We start from the raw sequence: 23979 nt of genomic DNA on the forward strand, positions 1-23979 counted from the left end.
ATAAAACATACAGGGAAGACACTCACTAGCTTGCCAGCATGTCTGGCAGTTCCCACGATGACAAGGTTCTTCACATCTATGAAGGCCACAGCGGAGTTTCCTCCCACAAATCAAAGGACATTTGTGCTCCTTATCCTAGGAAGAGAGAATTATACTTGTTTATGAAATTATCTGTATTTTATATTTTCCACAAACGAGATTAATAAAGAAGAAGCTCTCCACAATTATGGATCACATGATATATGGGATTAGCTTCAAAATAATCAGGGGAGGGGGAGTAGATGGGGATGTGGATGAACCAAGATTACTGATCTTCCTGATCACTACTGAAGCTGGATGTTGGGCATATGGGACTCATACAAGTCTGCTTTTATATACATTTGAAATATTCAATAATAAGAGGAAATCTTTAAGCTTTCAAACACTCATTTATAAATAAGTCAATATACAGAACAATTTCATTACTCTTTATCTTATCAATATAAATGTTAAGAATAACAATTGTGTATTATACACATAGACATATATGTACGTGTATTTCTATACTTCTTTGCTGTGGTACTATGGTACTGTGTTATCTTGTTTAGACACACACATACACACACACACACACAATAACAGCACCTACTGCCAGGTAGTGCTTCCTTTATTTAGTTCCATAGAAGTGAATATTTCAGATAATTGAAACTTGCTCCCCCCAAAACGCCACACTCACTTTAATTACTGACCTGAGCCAAGGAGTATATGAAACTGAAGCCTCAGTTGCTAAGGCCAGGCCAGGCCAGACTGTGTGTTGGGACATCATATAATCTCTTGCTGATGACTACGTGTTCACCCAGTGGTCTTGGGTTCTAGGGCCTAAGGCCTTCTGTCTTTCTTCTTTCCCTTCTTCCATGCTGCCATTGGCTGACTTCTTGACCTGGCTGAGGCCTAAAAAGGCCTAGTCTCTAGTCTTTGGGCAGCACTATGACTGCTGCTCAGGGGCTCCGCCCAGTGATTTTCTAAATCTGGGCTGCATTCTAGATGGCTGAGGTTTCCAGAAGCTTAACCCCTGGATGAATACAATCTGATTGTGCCTAATGATAGGTCCACTTACCACACAGCATATCTCATTACATTTATGCCGTCCACACAACCGTTTCTTGTTACACCGCTTGTCACACATAAATGTAGCATCTGCTATGAACAAATTAAAAAGAAAAAAAGGTCAAAGGGTATGAACATTCATTCAACAAACATTTGAGTGACTACAGGCTAAAGAAATACAAAGATAATAATGTAAATAAATTAGTTATGGTGGAAACCCATACTAAAATAAGATCATTTTTTACTTGTCAGACTGTGAAAAAAAATAGAAAAAAAAAACAGGCAGACTACCCAAGTGCCTACTGACAGATGAATGGATAAAGAAGATGTGATAGTATTAAAAAAAACTTGCAAACAAAAGTCCAGGACCAGATGGCTTCACTGGGGAATTCTACCAAACAAACAAAGAAGAACTGATCCTTCTCAAACTCTTCCAAATGACTGAAGAGGAAGGAACACTCCCAAAGTCATTCTATGAAGCCACTATCACCCTGATACCAAAACAAGACAAAGACACTACCAAAACAGAAAATTATAGGCCAATATCTCTGATGAATATAGACGCAAAAATTCTCAACAAAATATTGTTAGCAAACTGAATCCAACAACACATAAAAAAGATCATACCCTGAGATCAAGATGGATTCATTCCAGGGTCACAAGGATGATTCAACATATGCTAATCAATCAACATGATACACCACACCAACAAAAGACAAAAGCCACATGATCATCTCAATAGATGCAAAAAAATTTTGATAAAATCCAACATCCATTCATGATAAAAATTTTTACCAAAGTGGACATAGAGGAATCATATCTCAACATAATAAAAGCTATCTATGACAAACCCACAGCCAACATAATACTCAATGGTGAAAAGCTGAAAGCCTTCCTGCTAAAATCTGGAACAAGACAAGGATGCCCACTCTCACCACTTCTACTCAACACAGTTTTGGAAGTCCTAGTCACAGCAACCAGAGAAGAAAAAGAAATAAAAGGGATCCAAATTGGAAGGGAAGAGGTAAAACTGTCACTGTATGCAAATGACATGATACTATATATGGAAAACCCTAAAGACTCCACACAAAAACTTCTAGAACTGATAAACAAATTCAATAAGGTAGTAGAATATAAAATTAACTTACAGAAGTCTGTTGCATTTCTTTACACTAGCAATGATATATCAGAAAAGGAAAGTATAACATAATCCCTTTTAAAACTGCACACACACACAAAAAACTTAGTAACAAAAAGAAGAAAGAGAAAAAGAAAAGACCTATAAGAGACTGCTTTGGCAATTTGGGGTCTTTTATGGTTCCATATAAATTATGGAATTGTTTGTTCTTTAAAAAAAAAAAAACAAGCAAAAAAAACCTTAATAATAAACCTGACCAAGGAGGCAGGTTTGAGAACTATAAAACACTGATAAAAGAAATTAAAGATGTTTTAAAGAAATGGAAAGATATCTTATGCTTTTTAATTTTTTTTAAATCAATTTTTTAAATTTTATTTTTTAGTGGAGGTTCTGGGGACTGAACCCAGCATGCTAATCACACACTCTACTTCCTAGCTATACCCTCCCCCTTCCACACTCGTGGACTGGAGGAATTAATATTGTTAAAATGGCCATAGTACCCAAAACAATCTACAGATTTAATGTGATCCTTATCAAATTACCCAGGACATTTTTCACAGAACTAGAACAAATAATCCTGAAATTTATATGGAATCACAAAAGACTCAGAATTGCCAAAGCAATACTGAAGAAAAAGAATAAAGCTGGAAGAATAAACTTCCAAGACTTCAGACATTATTACAAAGCTACAGTAATCAAAACAGTGTGGTACTGGCACAGTAACAGACATACAGATCAATGGAACAGAATAGAGAGTCCAGAAATAAACCCACACACCTACGGTCAATTAACCTTTGATAAAGGAGGCAAGAATATATAATGGAGAAAAGACAGTCTCTTCAGCAAGTGGTATTGGGAAAGATGGACAGCCACATGCATGTTAGAACAAAGAATGTTAGAATGTTATGTTAGAATGAAGTTATTTAGACCATTCCCTCACACTATACAAAAAAACAAACTCAAAAGGGCTTAAAAACTTGAACATAAGACAAGACACCTAGAAGAAAACATGGGCAAAACGTTCTCTAACATAAATCATAGCAATGTTTTCCTAGGTCAAGTATCCCAAGGCAATCAAAATAAAAGCAAAAATAAATAAACAGGACCTAATGGAACATAAGCTGTTGCACAGCAAAGGAAATCATAAATAAGACAAAAAGACAACCTATGGACTGGGAAAAAATATTTGCAAATTATGTGACTGTCAAGGGCTTAATTTCCATAACATAAAAATAGCTCACACAACTCAATAACAACAAAATACAACTCAGTCAAAAAGTGGGTAGGAGACCTAAATAGACATTTCTTCAAAGACATACAGATGGCCAATAGGCACATGAAAAGATGGTCGATTTCGTTAATTATTAAAGAAATGTAAATCAAAAGTATAATGAGGTATCACCTCACACTCGTCAGAATGGCCATCATTAGAAAGTCCACAAACAATAAATGCTGTAAAGAGTGTGGAGAAAAGGGAACCCTCTTACACTGTTGGTGGGAATGTAGTTTGGTGAGCCACTATGGAAAACAGTATGAAGGTTCCTTTAAAAACTAAAAATAGTCACCATATGATCCAGCAATCCCACTCCTGGGCATATGTCTGAAGAAAACTCTAATTAGAAAAGATACATGCACCCCAATATTCATGCAGCACTATTTACAACAGCCAACTCATGGAAGCAACCTGAATGTCCATCGACAAATGAATGGATTAAGAAAATAAGGTATATATATGGGAGGGAATATTACTTGGCCATAAAAAAGAACGAAATAATGCCATCTGCAGCAACATAGATGGACCCAGAGATTACCATACTAAGTGAAGTAAGTCAGATAAAGACAAATATCATATGATAGCACTTATATGTGGAATCTAAAAAAAGAGAAAGATCTAAGTGAACTTATTCACAAAGCAAGAAACAGACTCACAGACATAGAAAACAAACTTACGGTTACCAAAGGGGAAAAGGATGGGGGATGGATAAATTAGAGGTTTGGAATTAGTAGATACAAACTTCTATATACCAAATAGATAAACAACAAAGTCCTAATGTATAGCACAAGGAACTACATTCAATATCTTGCAATAACCTAGAATTAAAAAGATACATATGTATTACTGAATCACTATGCTGTATACTAGAAACTAACCCAATATTCAACTAAATTTCAATTAAAAAAAAAAAGAAACAGAAAACTCAAATTTTACTCTAGAGTAACATTTAACTTAGCCAGTAAAAATGCAACATTAGGCTAAAGGTCCACAGTGGGACAAAGGCTAAGTAAAGTAAAAGATGGTCATATTCCAATGAAGAGCCTTTAAAATACATCAGTATACCTGCAGTAAAGGACTAACTACAGATTAAAACAATATGTGTTATAAACACACACACACACACAAATGAGTATTATTCAGCCATAAAAAAAGAATGAAACCTTGCCATTTGTGACAACATGTATAGTCCTAGAGGATATTACGCTAAGTGAAATAAGTCAGACAGAGAAAGACAAATACTGCATGATTTCACTTACACATGGAATCTAAAAAAAAAAAAAAAAAGAATAAACATAACAAAATGGCTATAGATACAGACAACAGGTGGTTGCCAGGGGAGTGGGAGTGGGGGCAAGAAAGAAATAGGTGAGGGAGAGGCACAAACTTCCAGTTACAAAATCAGTGAGTCATGGGTATAAAGTCAGTGTGAGGAATATAGTTAATAACTAAGTATATAAAGATATATAGATAAAATATAGATAAAAGATAAAAATATCTTTGTATGATGACATATTATAACTAGACTTACTGTGGTGATCATCTTGAAATGTACAGAAAAAAATCAGTATGTTCTGTAACAGGAACTAATATAGTGCTACAGCTCAATTTTACTTGAAAAAAAACACACAAACAAACTCACAGAAAAAGAGATCAGACGTGTTACCAGAAAAGGAGGCGGGGGGGTCGGACTGGATGAAGGTAGTTCAAAAGGTACAAACTTCCAGTTATTATAATAAGATAAATCAGTATTGGGGATGTAAGGTCTAACACAATAAATATAATTCACACTGCTATGTGTTATATATGAAAGTTGTTAAGAGAGTAAATCCTAAGAGTTCTCATCACACACAAAATTCTTTTTTATTTTTTTCATTCTGTATCTACATGAGGTGACAAATGTTCACTAAACTTATGATAATAATTTCATGACGTAAGTCAGATTATTAGCTATATGCTTTAACTTACATAGTGCTATATGTCAATTATAACTCAACAAAACCAGAAGGAAAAGAGAAGAAAATAGGAAGACTGATTAGTAAGTGATATGGGTAAAGGTGTGGAGAAAAAGGTACATAAACACTTAGTGGATAGGAATATAAACTTTTCGAGTATATATGCATCTATCAAAAATTTAAGTGGCAATTTCATTTTAAGGAATCCTTCCTACAGATATACTTTCAAAAGTAGCCAGAATATTAAAAGCACAAACAACCAAAGAAAAAACATAAATTAAACTTGATCAAAATTAAAAGCTTTTGTGATCAAAGGACACCATCAACAAAGTGAAAAAGACAACAACATAATGGGAGAAAATATTTGCAAATCATATATCTCATAGGGTCTAGGATCCAAAACATATAAAGAATTCTTGCAATTTAATGATAAAAAGACATTTCAATTAAAAAATGGGCAAAGGATTTTTCTCCAAAGCAGATATACAAATGGCCAAGTACATGGAAAAAAAAGTCCAACATCATTAGTTATTAGGGAATGTAAGTAAAAACCACAATAATTTTATCATTTCATACCCACTTAGGATGGTGATAATAATAATAGTAATAATAATAAACAGAAAATAACAAGTGTTGGAGAGGATGTGGAAAAACTGAAACCCTCATACATTACTAGTGGGAGTGTAAAATAATGTAACTATCATAGAAGACAATATGGCAGTTGCTTCTTGGCCTTTGGGCTAAGATCAAGCGTAGTATCTGATTCAGTATCTGATACGTCCTCTATCTGAGGACAATATATTAAATGGATTTTTGGAGCAGGGAGTTGGAATAGGAACTTGCTCTGTCCAGTCCATGTGTCAACCTCATATTACAGTACCTCCAGGCATGGTGCAAAACAAACAAACCAACCAACAAACAAAACACACAAAAAAACAAAAAAAACCCAACAAACAAAACACACAAAAAACAAAAAAAAACACAATATGGCAGTTCTTTAAAAAATTCCACCTAGCATTAACATATAATCCAGCAATTCTACCCCTAGATGTGTACCCAGAAGAATTTGTAACAGGTACTCAAACAAAAGCTTGCATACAGATATTTCACAGCAGCACTAGTCACAACAGTCAAAAGAAGGAAAGAATCCAAATGTCCATCAACAGATGAACAGATAAACAAACTGTAGTATACACATAAATGAATATTATTCAGTCATAAAGAGAAATGAAGTACTGACACATGCTACAAAGTGGATGAACCTTAAAGATGGGGGGAGGAGTGAGTGGGGAATGAAAATGTAATAAACAAAGGGTTTCCTTTTGGGGTGATGAACATATTTTAGAACTAGACATAGGTGATAGTTTTACAACATTGTGAAGGTACTAAATGCCACTGAATTATACACTTTAAAATGTTTTACTGTTTGTTTTGTGAATTTTATCTCAATAAAGGTGCTGAAGCATTTATGGGTGAAATATTTGGGATTTGTTTTCAAAGTACTTCAGTGAAAATTAAAAATAGGAAAGGGAGCAATGGATAAACCAAGACAGGCAAAATGCTGACAACCGTTGATGATGGGTGACAGGTATGCAGGGATTCATTATACTAGTCTCTCTACTTTTACATATGATTGAAATTTTTCATCACAAACTTTAAAAAAGTGGGACAAGACGGTTACCGCATTATCTGTAACAGGGAAAAACTGGAGGGAAGGTAAATGACCACCAAATGGGCATGGCTGAACTATACTATGGCATATCCACATACGGAATACTCCAAAGAGAGAGAGCTGCACACAATGACATGGAAAAATGTCTTTGATATATTATCGAGGGGAAGAAAACCCAAGTTCCAGACAGTATGTTTAGTAAGAACCTAAGCTTAGGGCAAAAACAAAAGCATAATAGCACGTGCATACACCTGTATGAATACAGAAAAAGATCTAGACTCATACCCAACCAATGATGTGGTTTCATCAAAGCAGTAGAACTAGGAGGGGAGAATGAGGTAAGGGTGTGTTTCTACTTTTTGCTTTATATTGTTTAATTAATTTTTTTACTTTAAAATTATATTAATGTTGTAAGTTTTTCAAATTATGTATTTAATAACCAAAATTTTGACTGTGGTTTTGAGAAGATACATTCTGGTTATGTCAAATATTCATATATTTGAGGCAGATATTCAGCCATTCTCTACCTTCTTCAGACTAACAGATCCCTACTTCTGTCCAGATATTGGGCACCCATGTGCTCCTCAGTTCCAGGGGTGAATGCTGAATAGGCTAGCCTTTCGTGGTAATTTCATTCCCCTTTTTAGTGAAGGGTTTAGGCAGGAGCATGTGATACAAAGTGTATTGAAGGTCTTTCAGGACTGTTTTCCCTGCTGTTTTTTTTTTTTAACTGACATATAGTCAGTTTACAACACACAGCATAATGTTTCAGTCATACATATACATCCATATACTTGTTTTCATATTCCTTTTCATTATAGGTTACTACAAGACATTGAATATAGTTCCCTGTGCTATACAGAAGGAAGAGAAGATTAAGAATCTTCCTTTCTTTTCTTTAGTTGCTGTTGTGAGAGAACTCAATGTGTGAAATTGCTGTAGCTAAGTTATACCCATGAGGGGAAAACCAAGAAAACTGCAGGAAGCTGAACTGGAGTCCTGGAATCATTGGGTTTGGAACTAACCAACCTTGGACTTGTTCTTCCTCCAGACTTTCCGTCATGAGAGACAGTAAACCCTCTTATAGCTCAAGTCACCTTTCCTTGGGTTTTTAGATACATGTAGCCAGGAGCATCCTATATAATAATAGCTTTCTTCTTGACCAGAATAAGAGCTTTTATTTTGTACAAGTTTATCTTCTATCACTTTTCCAAAATGGTTTTAAAGCAGTTTAAACAAAGACTATGTAATGGTTACCAAAGCAGGGATGGAACCATAATAAAGTGGAATATCAGGATCAAGGACAAAGGAAGAGACACTATTCTATGCCTCAAGGTTAAGAAGGCTGCCCTGTTCACGTATCCAATGGTCCTATCAAGCCTTAAGGGGATCAAGCATCAGAGTCAGTTTGTAAAAATTTTGTTTCATTAGATGTCATTTACCTTCCCTTTCTGTACCAACATTTTATTATGAAAATTTTCAAACATAAAAAAAGTTGAAACAAATTTACAGTGAACACCTATATGTGTCCACTACCTAGATTCTACCATTAATTACTTCTTCACATAACTATCCATTCTTCTATCCACCCATCAGTTTATCTTAATTTTGGATGCTTTTCAAAGTAAACTACACACATGAATATATTTTCCTTATATTTCTCAGCATTTCATTAACTAGAATTCAATGTTTTTTTTCTTTTGAGGCAAAAAATTACATATAATTAAGGGCACAAATCTTAAGTGTACCTCCACTGAATTTTGACAGATACATAATCCATCCCCCTATCAAGATGTAAAACTTTACCCCAGAAAGTTCCCTCAAGCCCCTTTCCAGTCATACCTTCACTTTTGAGACTGGTACATGGAAGCTCCTATGGAAAAAAAAAAAGGAATAGTAACTACTTTAGGAATAAAAGAAACAATACCACTGTAGTATAATGCTAAATGTAACAAGCATATCCCAAATATCGTGCTCTCTGGCAGTCACTTATTCACCACCTTCACCTATCTGGAGCGAGATCAGTTCCATCTCTGTATTAATATGCTTTACTCACAACAGGGCCCTAGGTCTAATGATTTTTCACGCAAATATAACTGTAACATTCTTTGTGGACTGGCCTCCAAACTGAGCAGATTAGGTATTATAAAATCTGAATGAAAAGAAGGACTGCTAAAGGTACACAAAGCAAAGAGAAACACCTGTCTGGGAAGGGTACAGACAGAAAAAGCCATGAAAAGCAGATGAAAGAATTGAAAATATGTAACAATCAGGTACCATTTAATGCAGGGGCAAACAGCTCTACATACTCAAGGGCAGCCTGACAATGCTGCTGAACTGCAGCAAAGTGGAATACAGAAGTCCTCTGGCCTTTGAAATTCTACTTTCATGGTTTCAATTACGTGTGAATGGCCCCAAAGGTCTATCGCGTGTAATTTTGCTGACACATGTGCCTCAACAATGTGTGGTGAGGCTGCTATGTGGAGAGTGAGTGAGGCACTTGACAGAGACTCAGCCTGGCTGGTGGCTTGGCATCTACACCTGAACTTGGCTTTGATGTCATGTACAGGTTGCCATGTACTCAGAAATAAGCAAAATGATAAAAAAAATTTCTTCTTAGTGAAAATGACACTGAAAAGAAAGGGGCAGGTGCTAGAGTTGATAAAAGACATGAAGATGTCTAAGAAAGTGCAGCTTCTTGGCGAGAAAGATGTTTTAGATAATTAAATAAGCTGGCTGGGTTCAATCATATGAAAAAACTCCCCATATGCTCTAGAGATATAAAGCAAACGTGACTCATGAAACTGCTTGAGTGAGTGCTCCAGCTAATGCAAATACTGGACTGTACAAAAGAAATGACAAGCTGGAGTGATATCTTCAACTGCAGGGAAAGGCAGAGGTCCCATAAATCCTTATAATAAATATGAATTACCAAAAAAACCCTTAAATACAGTATTCTCTGTTAAGAGGTAGTAAGATACAGCATATATTTCTCAAAGATTCCCACCAATGATTACAAGAGAACAATCTTTGAAGCTTTAAGATGTAAGTTTTGTTTATTTAGAAACCTCACTTCCATGGAAAAGCTCATTCCATAAAAGACATTTTATGAAAAATCTGGCTGAATAATTAGGTGATTATCAAGTGTTTCAAAAACATCTTTCACTTTGTCAAACTGTTTAACAGAATTCATACTGATAGTGAGCTCCTCCAGCAATTTTAGAATAAGACTTCTATTTGCAAAAATTCAATTTACACATAGTTTTTCAGCCATGGGGTCCACTATTAGAGGGAGTGACGATAGTGAGTGAATGAGAAGCAAAAAACACAGAGACAGAAAATGGGATTGCCGGGGAGAAAGAAGCAAATTGACAGTAGTCACTTCTAGCCTGTAGGTCCCAACCCTGTTTGTAATTCTTGTTCACAAAGAGCACCTCTAGGTTTTATTAAATTTACGATTACTGAATCATCGTATCTTACACAGTCTTCAAGTCAGTATTTACAAAGCATAAAGTGGTCCTGTACCTGACATTCAAAATACCTTTACTTCCCCATGTATTCTGTGATTTCTTTCAGGAAAAAACTCTACATATCCTCATACAACTTTTGTCACACGTAAATTGCACTATTCTGATATTCTTTTCCTTTAATTCTGAAGCTTACCTATTAAGCTAGCTCCAAATTTATGGAGTATATCCTCAGAATCATTTAAGTCAGCTGCTACCCAGACCTTGGGCTGTATTTAACAAACAGAACCAACTACTCAGAATTCTCTCTACCTGGCCTGTGGTCTGCTGAGACAGGTGCTGATATGCACTGAAATGACCAGAAGTAGGTCAGAGAGCAGGACAGATCAATATTCTGTATGTTCCACAAGTTGGATTACCCAAAGACTTCTACAGGAAAGCTTCCTTTCCTCTTCTAGTTACAGACACAAGAATGGGCACTAAATTCCAAAATGGTAAGATAACCCTTTTCTATAACACATAGTCCAATAAAGATTGTCCCAGGGAGAAAGTAGAAATTGATGAAAGAGTTGTATAGTGAAGAATTAGCATTATCCGAAGAGAGGTCTCGACTTTTCCATTGGCTTCTAGGAGGTAATCTCTAAACCCCTGGAATATCAAGCTTGATAAGACGGTCATTATTTGCCTGGGGCCTTGGATCACCAGATAGTCTAATATGACTCAGGGTACAGGCTGGCCACACAAGGAAGACCAATGATGTGACTTAGGGTGTGGGCTCTGGGTCACACGGTATTAGTGGTCTTCTAGAGAATGAGATCAGCCACACGGGCAGTCAACCATGGCTACATGACGGAGCCCCAATAAAAACTGAACACCCAGGCTCACGTGGATGAGCTTCTCTGGTTGCCAACAATCCATGCACACAGTCACACATGGGTGCTGAGAAAACAACGCTGTTTCAACTGCATGGTGAGAGGACAACTGGAAGCTTTGTATTTTGTACTTTCTCGCATTCTGCCCTATGTGCTTCTTCCTTTGGTTGATTTTCATCTGTATTCTTTCTCTGTAATCAACTGTAATCATGAGTTTTCAATGAGTTCCATGAGTCCTTCTAGCAAATTATCAAAACTTGAGGGTGGTCTTGGGGAACCACTGGATTGTAGCTGGTATCAGAGGTGAGGGCGGTCATGTGGCTACCCTAATTCAGCAACTGTCTAAACTCAAACTCTTGCAGTGAGTGTCAGCAGTGAGGGTGATCTTGCGGACTGTGTTCCCTCTCACTTCCTGGTTAGCTAACTGCTTGCAGTGGTGCTACTGGTCTTCTCTTCTGATATCTGGCATTACCACACTTGTATTTGGTAGAGCTACTCATATACATAAGAGCCCTAAGCCTGTAACTGGCCTCTGAGCTTTGAATGCTGGAACCCCCCATACCTGTCTTACAACTGGTCCATAGTAGGTGTCGGTATACACTGGCTGGATTGAATGAATCACACATAGTATAATAGGAATAAACCTGAGGTTATTTTGATTCCTTCCCTCCCATAATCACCAACTTAAAAGGCAGTGGTGGCAACAACTCTAGCATTGTTTAGGATTTACCTTCGTTCTGAAAGAGCATCTGCAGGAAATAACTGATGTGCGAGAGCATGGTCCACAGTCTCCTTCATGGCAGAGCTTTTCACAGGTATGAATGAAATCTTTAATAAAAATGAAAAGAGCTGGGGATGAAAATTGCAACTACTCATTTTCAGACTCCCAAATTCACTAGCCACAATGGTCTTCCACTTCTGTTCCCTGCAACTCTGTCCTCAGAGTTGAGGGAAAAAGGATGCCATCAATGCCTCTTCTCCTATTGTCCCTTCATCCAGCAGGCTGGGCCTTTTCTGGCAAGGACGGGCTGCAGCATTAGTCACAGGAATATGTTACGGAGTACAGGATGCTCTGCCTAAGTCAAAGGATAGATCTTATGACTCTTTATTAGACCTTTAGACTCGGATCTCCTTAAAATTGTAGCCATAAGTGACTTATCTCCATAAGTGATCATTTGGGATCATACATAATCAGAAACCATGATCCATAATTTCACTAAGTTCTGTGAATGTCTGGTAGTAGGTGGCCTGCCACTCATTCTGGTTAGCTAGGTTTTAGGACAAGTCCTGTTTCAAAGACCCCTCAGGGATCATCCATAGTCTCTCTCTATGGCTGCTATCTAGTATTTTTTCCATCTTTTTACTTTCAGCCCAATTGTATCTTTGATCCTAAAGTCTGTTTCCTTAAGATAGCATAAAGTTGGATCCTTTTAAAAAATTCAGTTTGAAAATCTCTGCTTTTTTTGTTTAATCCATTCACATTAATGTTATTATCAATATAACTGGATTTATGTCTGCCATTTTTACTTTAGTTTTCTGTATGTCTCATGTCTTTTTTGTTAATATTAATCCTCCTTTATTGGTTTCTTTTGCATTAAGTGAGTATCTTCTAGTGTAACATTTTCCCCTGGTAATGGTATTTGTCACCACATTTTGAGTTATCTTCTTAATGGTTGCTTGAGGGCTTACCACATGTATCTTAGAATCTACTTCAGACTTACACCAACCTAATTCCAGTGAGATGCAGAAAGCTTATTTCTATATAGCTCTATTCTCTCTTCTCTTTTGTGCTATTACTGTTATACATGTCACATCTATATATGTTATAAATTCAACAATACAATTTATTAATTGTTGCTTTATATGTTATACCTATTAAAGAAATTGAGAAAAGAAAGGACAGCAAGTATAAATTTATAATTGGTTATATTTATCTCCTTAAATCAGAAAACTTCTGGTTTTCTTCATTTGTTCCTGCAGATCTGAGTTACCGTCTGGTATCATTTCCTCACTCCAATACATCTTTGATCCTACTCACCTCCTTTGTGCTGTATTGTCAGGTATGTTTCTATATGTTATAGGCCTAGTAATACAATTTATATACATATTATTTTATAAAATTGCTTTTTAAACCAGCTGAGAAAGGAAGAAATATGCATTTATACTTCTTTTTATAATTATGTAATTACCTTTACTCTTTTTTAATGTGGATTTAAGTTTACATCTGGGTTTACTTGCTATCAGCCTAAAGACCACTCTTTAGTATTTACTGTAATGCTAGCAACGAACTTTCTGTTTTCCTCATTTTTGAAAGACAGCTTTGCTGGCTATAAAATTACCGGCTGGCAATTTTTTTTGTTTCAGCACTTTGAACAGGTCATCCCACTACCTTTCACGATGTAGTGCGCGCCATTGTTTCTGCTGGGAAGTCAGCTGTGGCTCTTACAGTGCTTCCCTTGTATGTGATGTGTCGTTTTTCTAGTGCTGTTTTCAAGATTTCCTCCTTGTCTTTGGCTTTCAGCATTTTTACTATGTGCCTAGGTGTGATCTCTTTGAATTTATCCTTTTGGAGTTTGTTGAGTTTCTTAGATGTGTAGATTGTCTCTAAATAAATTTGAAAAGCTTTCCATCATTATTTCTTCAAATATTTATCTGCTCCTTTCTCCCTTCCTTGTCTTCCCATGATCTGTATGTTTGTGTGCTTAAAGGTGTCCCACATTTCTCTGAGGTGCTGTTCATTTTTTCTTGCTTCATTTTTCCCTTGTTCTTTGGATTATATGATCTCTATAAGTCTATCTTCCCATTTACTGTACCCTTCTTCTGCCAGCTCAAATCTACCATTGAGCTCCTTTAATGAATTTTTGATTTTAATTATTGGACTTTTCAATTCCAGATTTTCCATTTGGTTCTTCTTTATAGTTTCTATCTTTTTACTGATATTCTCAATTTAATGAAACACTGCCTTTATACTCTCCTTTACCTCTTCAAGCATGGTTTTAGTTCTTTGAATATATTCATAATGGCTACCTCAAAGTCTTTGTTAAACTTGACATCGGTCACTTTCACAGAAAACTGAAACAGAAATAGTAAATTTCTGTTACCTGTGTTTTTCCCCCTTTGCATATGTTGTAATTTTTTTGTTGAAAACTAGACATTCTGGGTTCACAGTAACTCTAGATAATGCTTCCTCTTCCCACAGCTTGTGGGTTTTTTTTTTTTTTGGTTGTTGTCTGCTTATTTATTTGTTTTGTGACTCGGCTAGGTTATTTTAGTGAAGTCTGTACCTCTTACAGTTTGAGACACTGGTGTCACTCTTTAGATGGCACAGCCTTGGGCATGTGCACTGTCACCCTGGGATGACAATGGTTTTAGCAGGGCTCCCTCTGTCTCTTTTCCTGATCTCTGTTAAGCTGTCTGTCTCATTTGGTATGACACTCAGTCCTGAGGCTCCCTTAATTGCTCGCTGATTATTATTTTCAACAATGTCCTGAGGCATGAATTGTTCAGCAGTCTGATCCAATAAAATCTGGATAGAGGCAGTCTTTGAGGTCTGTTCTGACACCCTCTTAGCTCTCTCTTTCCCTGGTTCTCTCCAGTGAACCAGCTGGCCCGCAGTTCAGCTTGTTGCTCTTAATGAAGAGGAGCTACTGTTATCTAAATGGCCCTTAGGACTGAACATCCCCATATTGTTTCAAATTAAGGTCAATTCTTTTGGGGAGTATTTTGGAGCTCTCTTTCCTTATGGACTGCCTCTCTCCCTGGGAAAAGTCATTCAGCCACTATTCTGGGTGCTGGGTAGGACAGCAGCTTCTGGTTTTCTTGATTTGCTTCTCTCATTGTGAAACCTCTGCCCTACAAGTGAGCTGGGGTGAGGGTTATTGTAACCCCAGTACTGCCTGTTGTGAGTGGGACAGTCTCCAATCTACGGGTAGGGACTGTGTGGAGGGAGGAAACCTCCAACCTGTCAGCTGTGCTTATCAGAAATTTAGCCTCTTCAACTTGGGGTTGGCGGGGATGAGAAATACTGGTAGTCTACTCCTCTGAGGAAGTGACACCTGACGTAGGAGCTAAGGGTAGAAGAAGCCCCATCTTCTTGGGAACACCCATCATGAATGGAGGTTTTGCTGAGCTGAGCTGGGGTGGAGCAGGGAGGGAAGGAGTAGGGCGTGACTCAGATGACATAGACATATTCTTGCTGTTCTTCAGTTTTAGTAGATTTTCTCCAATAAAAATTTCTTTATGTGATGTATGCCTGTAGGCAATTCCCAGACTTTAAATGGCTACTTTTTTAGTTTTTCTCCACTTTGCTTGTTTTGCTGGGAGTAGGTCCACGTAGTTCCTCATGCTACCATCCTGAAAGCAGAGCTTCAACTAGTATTTTGTACTAAAACTGTGTATCTAGGATGGAAATTTCCTACTGGGGGAGATACTAAAAGGCCTAAACAAGCTTTCTACAGATAAGCCAGGTCTGAATAAACATGAGAGCCACTGTTACCACTAGCCATGGGCTTGTCTTTGAGCTTTTCAATCCAACTCACCCTAGTTCCTTAAAAGTTTTCCATGATTAAAACTCTGTTAAGGTATAGCAGTTACTCTTGAATCTCTAGACCTGGTCTTGTCCTATCCCCAGGTCTGTTCATACTGATAACTACTGTCTTTCTCTTGCTCAGGTCCCTTTATGTTATCATTTCACGTTTCCTCTTTCTCTCATTGCCAACAAGCTATCTTAGCCTCAGGATAGGATTTCTAGTCATTACATACGAAATTCTTACAAAACTGACCCACGTACTTTCTGAAGAGGGAAGATTTTTACCATCCTTCTTGAATTAGAAGTCATTTGATCTCTATTTCACAGAGCTTATCTGAAGATAAATTTTTACAGTAGACACAGAGAAGCAAGAGATGATTGATTTTCCTGATGTGGTTGGAACATGTATTAAGATGTGAGAAGGAAAAAAAAAAAGATATGAGAAGAGAGCATTTCTCCTCTATACATAATTTTAATGTCAGAATGACAAAAGGAATTAGGCAGAATGCTCCTACTGGTACTTGAAAGAAATGTGAAATCTTTCTTTCTGAAAAAATGGATACCAAACCTGAAGATTCTACCTTTACCACAGTTAGTTATAGGAACATCTTGCTTACTCAGATTCATTTATGCACTTTCATTTTTCTAAACACACAGCTTTTGAACACTCACTCAGGAGAGAAGTTGCCAAGTCATTTCAAAACTGTACATGTACATTTCCCAAGGACTGCCTCAGAAAGTCTCAATCAGAAACTCAGACTATTACTTTATAGCTAATTCCAACAAAGTTTTTCTAGTTTCTATATCCAAGTAATCAGAAGCCACAAGTCAGAAGAAAGGGAGAGTCACTAAAGGTAGGCACATAGGCACACTAAAAGCACTGACAAAAAAAATAAACAAAAGCTTTAACAAGTAAGGAAAACAATTCAACCTGTACATTGCTACGGGGAAATTACCCGAGAAACCTCAGCAAGCCCTGAGGGAATTACTGTACTCAGAGTAATACGAGAGCTGAGGTTCTGGGAAATGATGAGTCTGGGTCAAACAAGGGGAAAGAAATTATCTCCAGTGACCTCTGTCTAAAGGAAGAAGGGAATGTAAATTTTAGAAAAACGTCCGTCTACAAAAACTGAGGAGGTGTTATCCTCAGCTAGATGGGAAACTTAGCTGTAGAGAAGCTTGCTTCTTGAGTGGTTCAAATGGCTGAAGTTTAATTGTACTTAAAATTTCAGTTCTTAAACATCTCACCCAATTATTTTAAGATGTTTCTATTATATGAAAATGCTTTTAAACACTTGCTGAACCCTAAATTAGTGATAAAAGGATATCTGGCATTCATACTAGTATAAGCTACTAAGAGAAATCATCCCCTACTCCTCTAAGTAGTATCCAACCAAAACTGTCCTGAGTTGGCAATAAAACACTCGAATTAGAAAGAGAGATCAATAGGGCAAGTGTGAGTATACTTTGGAGAGGAAAGAAAAAGTGCCCACACAAATTTGATCATAATATTTAGCAAAACCTCTGATACTGTAACTGAAATTATGTACTATTTTGCCTGAGGAGTCACTGCTGCCAAATATTTACATTCACTTTTTTAAAAACAACTCTATGCCTACTAGTTACCTAAGGAACCACAAGGCAGAGGCTTTCCGCACACTTTTCCACATGAAGGGACAGGATCCATGCATGTTTTCCGACCACTACTTCCAAGTTCAAGCAACTGGCTGAGAGGAGTCTGCCCACAAGGGCAACAGCGCACCAGCTGGGGGAGCCGTGGGCATGGCTGGCAGGGCTGTGGGTGGCATACTTGAGAACATGTATGGTTCCCACACTTCAAGTCCCTGTTAAGAAAAACAACAGACTGTTACATAATTGTTGCATAACATATAGCTTTATTCTAACTGAGAAAAACATAAAACCTTACTTGCCACATATCTTTAAACAGCCAAAGTCCCCAAATCCATCAGACTTTCCTACGTCTGTTCCACATAACACATCCCGGGAGGTGCTGCCACAGTAGCATACTTGAGGACATAATTTCAAAAACAAAAGATTAGTAATCTGTATAGGTGCTTAAAATATTCTAAGCAATCTATTAAGAAGACAGAAAATGCTATTTATTAGTGTTGAGCAGACCTGATGCAGAAATAAATGCGGCTTATACAGCAGCTCTAAGACCCATCGAAGAGCTTTACCATAAGCAGAAATAAAAAAGGCCTTGTCAATATCTCATGGTGCGCCTGCAGCACATCCCAACATGAGCATTAAAGTGAAGCAATCCTCTAAGTTAAAAGACTACTCTGTGGTCCATAAGGCTGTGGTTGAAAACCATGGATCGAGGGGTCCCTGGGGTCCTCTGCAGATGTTAGGAGATAGATGCAGGAGATAGAAGTTAAACCAGTGGTAGTGATGGAGGAGGTGATGACTGGATCCCATCCTCACTTCAACCAGGCGGCACAGATTTAATACTTTATACCTTGGGATTCACATAAAATGCTTGGAAAAAGTCTCTGTTGCTAAATAAGATATTTAGAAATTAGCACAATATAAAATCCTTATTAATTGTATTCTACTACATTAAATTTGAAGTAATCATGTTTGAGTATTGACAATGAGTAAAAAGTGTTTCAAATAACTTGAGACTTACACTTTCTAGATAGAGAACCTAGTCTAACATCTTTAGATTTTTCTGTGTGTTCAAGGAATAATAGGGTGCTTTATTTCTTCAGATTGGCAACAAATACATGTTATGTTTAAGGAGTTACTTTCTGACAAATTAGTATGTAACAAAGTCTCATAAGGACTATTTTTCATCAGCTTACATAATTTTTCTGATAAGTGTCACTTTACATTTTCAGTCTATAATGAAAACTGTCACTAAAGACTCAAGACTCTTGATTTTTAAAATAAACATTTAATCTTCCAGTAAGTACATGTGCAGTTTCATCTCCTGTTCTAAAACTTATTTAATAAAGACTTATTATATGAATTAATATAGATGCAGGAAATGCAGTCACTACTGGTGCAATCACCATTGGTGAAATCAATGAATTGTTAAATAAATCCTAGCAATTGGGAGCCTCTGCGAGCAAGCCTTCCTTTGCTAAGTTTCTGTTCAAATAGAACAGAGGCTTTTTTTTCCCCCCAGAGGTATAAGACAGCTATGAATCAAAAAAATCAAGGGTCAGAAAAATTGTGACAATAAAAACAAAGTGGAGCCCCTGATCAATCAGGAGATAATCTGAGTATAATACTAAAACAACTCTACTATGCTTAGGCATGAGACAGAAATATGAACTTGTGACAGAAGAGTTGAGTGGAGTTGCTGCTAGTTAAAGAGTATTAAGGAACCAAAGACAGTCTGCAGGAAGGTCTCTGTTGTCAGCCTGAATCTGTTCAGCATTTTAAATCAACACATGAATGAAGACCCAGAAATGCTTATTAAACCTCTAGACAGGGCTGAAAGTACTCCTAAGAGAATTACAGTTCAAGAAGATAAATAAACTATACTGATGGTCAAAATACTTTGCTAGACATTTAATATGGACAAACAAAAAGTCTTCAACTGGTTTTGAAAAATCAGCTATGTACACAAAAACAGAAAGAAAGAGACTGAGATTTATGCAAATTTGACAAAAAAGACTTGGGTAATTTAGCTGAGTAAAAGCTCAATATGTATCAAGAGCCAAAAGTGGTCCAGCTCAAAGAGACTCTTCCACACCACAACCTGTACTGCTAAGCCCAGACTGCCAACATATACTTAACCTGCCTTATCTCAAAATGGATTTGAGGCAGCATATAAAGATATATGAAATAAATCAAGAGAACATAAATTAAAAGATGTAAAAAGAAAAACAATGGTAGGGAAATAGAATGAATCATTGCTAAGAAATACGCACTATAAAGACAAACATTCGGTCAGTTATACAGGCTTCATAAGATAAAAAGAGATTGATAGTCTTTGAGGAAAAGCGATTATTCTTGAAACTAAGACCAGACAGGAATTTCTCCGAAGAGGACCCAAAAAGAGAACACTGAATGATATATGGCATAGTGCCCTACATAAAAAATCCTTACAGCATACATCACAAAACACTTCATAGGGCTATTTCTTATTGTTAAGTGCTAACATAAATCAATAGTATCACACTCGAGTAAAACTTGATAAAAAGTCTAAGTCTTAAAATCAGTTCTTTCATCTTTTCCAAGATTATTTTGGCCTTTCTGGGTCCTTTTCAAGTAGTTAAAGAAATTTCCCAAGCAGTTACTTTTAAACAGCATTTTAAACTCTATTGTCCAAAATCTATAGGTCTATGACCTATACTACTACTGTGTAACTAGAATAATAAAAACTATCTAACCATTCATATATATACAGTTCTTTCTACCCAAGGTACCAGACCTAATAGACTCTTTGTGACTTCAGGCTTGAAACAAATCCATGTCATCGAGACAACCATAAATAAGGTTCCAGAAAAGTACCCAAGTACTGCTGGCTGGTGTGCCCACCACTTACCCTGGTTCAATATGATACGGCAAGGCTGGCATTGACCTCCATGGCACAGCTCAGCACAGTGGTGCTGACCACAGTTCAAAACATTCTCACAAGGGTTAGAACAGTGGACTGAGACAGCCTGACCACAGCGAACTGTGTGCCTGTAAAAATAGCAGATGTAAAGACAGCATTAGTCTAATGTTGGATATTGAGTTCCTATTTGACAGCTAATCTAATTTTCCTCCAAAATGTACTAAACCTTTCTCTTGGCCCCGCTTCCCCTACTTTTCCGGTTTCCCTCCTCCAATCATTTCCTCAATTACTCTTCCTTTCTCCACTCTTTCCTCTTTTCTCTCCTTTGCTTTCCTTATTTCTCATTCTGCCTTTCTCGCTCCCCTATTTTCTGACCAGTGAGGAACTGAAGGCTATTCCAATGAATTTGTTACATGTGATTTCTTCTCTGAGTTGAAGCAGTATGCAGGAGCCTGGAGCTCCCACAGTATCTCACAGATGCAGATAGGGAGGTTGGAAGTGTAGTTATAATGAACATTCCTGGAATGAAAGCACAATGGCACTCTCCTGGGACCTGGCACTGTGGCATTTTACAGCTATAATACTTAAGAACATACTGTATGTAACTTTGATTCAGCATAGGGAAATTATTCTGGCTTTATTCTAATAAACTTCCTGATTTTGCTGACTGATTAGCTAGAGAAGGATGTGAGGCCAGTGCTCTTAGACAAATGCCTTCAGGTTTCTTTCCAGGGTAATGGTTTAGAGCTTGGAGTCTACTCTCCCACAAAGAGTTTTATCCTATCCCCTACTCCCACTTTAACTACATATTTTGTTTTAAAAAGTCACTATTATTTACATAGATTATCAGTTTCCAGTGATCAGCATCACAGCTAACATCAACCCCTTGAAGAAGACACCAGTATTTCTATCTATGGTAAGAAAAATGAGGCTCAGAAAGAGCAAGCAACTTGCCCAGGTCAACAAACTAGTTAGTGGCAGAGCCCAAATCTGACCTGGTCTTTCTGACTCACAGTATTTGTACATGACTCTCAGACCACACTGTTATCTTTGTAAGTTCAGTAAACATTTAAAAAAATGCTATGGATAAGGACTTGCCAAGAGAAAAAGAATGTGTGTGTGTGTGTGTATATAACTGAGTCACTATGCTGTATATCAGAAACTAATATAACATTGTAAATCAACTATACTTCAATTCAAAAACATTAAAAAATTAAAAATGCTTATTATCACTGAAAATCTGCACGATCCCATCCTGTCTTATGGTTCAGAAACCATTTATGGTCTTAACTGGGCCTCAGAGGCACTCCACAGCTATCAGTGATCCTTGCACTGATGAAGCAGAACTTGTACGGTAATGAAAACAGAGTGGGATCAGAGGGCCACTAACTACTTCATTCAACAATATTCACTGAAAACTTCCTGGACACTAGACACTATGCTAGGCATAGATAAGTGGTCTCTGCCTTCTGGACCTTAGCAGGCCTGGGTTCAATTCCTGGTTCTTTCACCCACTAGAGAGGTTAAGAAGAAAGTCCCTATCACCTTGGTATTTGGCCTGAAATGGGTAATCTCACTATGATACAACTTTTTAATCACTTATAAGACTGCAAAACAGCCTTAAGGCAGGACAGAACATTATTATTGACAGAAAAGTACTATTTACACCTACCACTTATTAATGGTGGTAAATAAATACTATTTGCACCTACCTACTGATCTTTTATTTTAGAAATTCATACATAAATCATCAGTGTGGAAACATAAGTCTTCTTTGGAGTACAATTCTAACTTTACCTGGTCCGACCACATTCACATGTTTTAGTCATAAAGGCAGGGCAGGGTGGGCAAGGTCCAGGATGGCAGAGACTGAAAAAGAAATGCTGTGATGAATAAATCATACCCATGTATCCAGACCTGAACAAAAAGCTGCCCCAACTGGGCCCTACCATGGCCACAAACAAACCTACTATGAAATGTTTTAGTATTTGTCTAAAGTTGATTATTAAACTATTTAAACAAAGATACAACATTTTTATATTGAAATAATTGATAGCATTATCATCTTAGACTACTTAACCAGAAAAGTAAAGCCCAAGTCAAAATATTGGTTTTATTTGGGTCTGACAGTCAAAGATAACATTTCCAAATATGGTCTTGGCCCACTTAACACAGTGTGCAGGGACAAAAAGAGCTTGCCAGCCAATGGAGTCCTTTAGAGGATCAGAACCTGAGCACAGTAATAAAGCTCAAATCTGCTAGGTCCGTGAGAAGTACAGAGATTTTCTCACCAGAGAAGTGAAAACCAGGTGATGAGCTAACAACAAGAACACTGAAAAGGAGGGTAACATGAGGGGAGGCATGCTGCTAAGTAACAAAAGGGAAAGGGACTCATGGAAAGAGCTGGGCTTAGTGATATGCTACAGGTCAGAATTAGGCCTCTGAAGAGAATGCTTTTTATATGAGCTATGATATAAAGAGACCAAAGGAAAAAAAATCACAAAATGGAATTATATTTACAAATAAATACTGCTCTCTTCAAAGCAGATACCCCTGGTAAACCGCACATCTGTAAAAAAAAAATACTTAAAACAATTTGGAAATTTCTATGAAAACTTTTTTGGGGGGCTGCAGGGGCAGCTACAATCATAATCCTTGGGGAATTAAAAGCCAATCAGAGCCAAGTCTAATTAATCAAGTGGGTAATAGAATTTGCTAGAAAAACCAGGTATGCCTATAAAGTGGTCTGGTTGGATTTTTTTGTGTGAGTCCTAAATCAGTTATAATGACTCTTTAAACAGTGAAAACAATCCAGGAACATGTGTCAAGGTGACCCATTTTGACAGGCAGAACCCACAGGAGATATAAATTGAAGCATGCTTCTTTAAAGATGAGTATCATTATTTAATAGTTATATTTCACATAATATGCCTCAACCCTTTCAGGTAAAGCTATTTTCATGGTTGCATATTTAAATAACTTTAGACTGATAGATAAACTACTGGTCAGGTGTGGATGATTCCAGGTTATTTCAAGTAGCCCTGAGGCCTGAACTTAACCCCAGTATCCCATAACCTTTAGAACAGTGGTTTGCAACGCTGGCTGCATGTTAGAATCACCTGGAAAGCTTTTACAACTACAAAGGCTCTGACCATCCTCAGGAGATTCTGATTCAATCGCTCTAAGGTGGACACTGCGCATTGGTGTTTTAAAAAATGCTTCCTAAATGAATGACCACCTGATCTGCATCACATTTTGTGTTCTTTGGTAGTCATTACAGGGGCCCATTTCTGCTGAAGGCTTTGAAAAGATAATTCATGCAGAGGATTAATTTCTCTCATCACTGAATTTACTTAAAATGCCCACTAAGGGAAGGAACAGTTTAAATAGATGAGTCCCTGGGTTCTGACCTATGGAAGCGGTCAAAGGAAGGGGGAAGGCGTGCTGACTGCCCAGC

The 23979-nt window shown here is 37.2% G+C and overlaps 1 protein-coding gene and 1 non-coding gene across 4 annotated transcripts in view; one reads left to right on the forward strand and one right to left on the reverse strand.

Annotated features, from left to right (window-relative positions):
- Nucleotides 1-23979, reverse strand: part of NFX1 (nuclear transcription factor, X-box binding 1) — a 107225-nt gene that overhangs the window by 66481 nt on the left and 16765 nt on the right. For 2 of the 3 annotated variants that reach the window (XR_012071868.1, XM_031676617.2), the window contains exons 6-13: nucleotides 22320-22391; nucleotides 20511-20650; nucleotides 17919-18018; nucleotides 17618-17835; nucleotides 12194-12291; nucleotides 8967-8997; nucleotides 1097-1179; nucleotides 27-135 (exon numbers count right to left, since the gene is read on the reverse strand). Coding sequence is in view for 2 of the 3 variants with exons in the window: in XM_031676617.2 (XP_031532477.1) it covers nucleotides 27-135; nucleotides 1097-1179; nucleotides 8967-8997; nucleotides 12194-12291; nucleotides 17618-17835; nucleotides 17919-18018; nucleotides 20511-20650; nucleotides 22320-22391 (851 nt within the window). In the remaining variant the exon portion in view is untranslated. The remainder of the gene's footprint in view (nucleotides 1-26; nucleotides 136-1096; nucleotides 1180-8966; nucleotides 8998-12193; nucleotides 12292-17617; nucleotides 17836-17918; nucleotides 18019-20510; nucleotides 20651-22319; nucleotides 22392-23979) is intronic. The other variant, XM_031676618.2, reaches the window with a different exon arrangement.
- LOC116279988 (U2 spliceosomal RNA) lies at nucleotides 6173-6354 on the forward strand. Its single transcript, XR_004189311.1, has one exon. It is a non-coding gene; the product is annotated as a U2 spliceosomal RNA (small nuclear RNA).

This window comes from Vicugna pacos, chromosome 4 (genome assembly GCF_048564905.1).
Source record: "Vicugna pacos chromosome 4, VicPac4, whole genome shotgun sequence".
NCBI lineage: Eukaryota > Metazoa > Chordata > Mammalia > Artiodactyla > Camelidae > Vicugna > Vicugna pacos.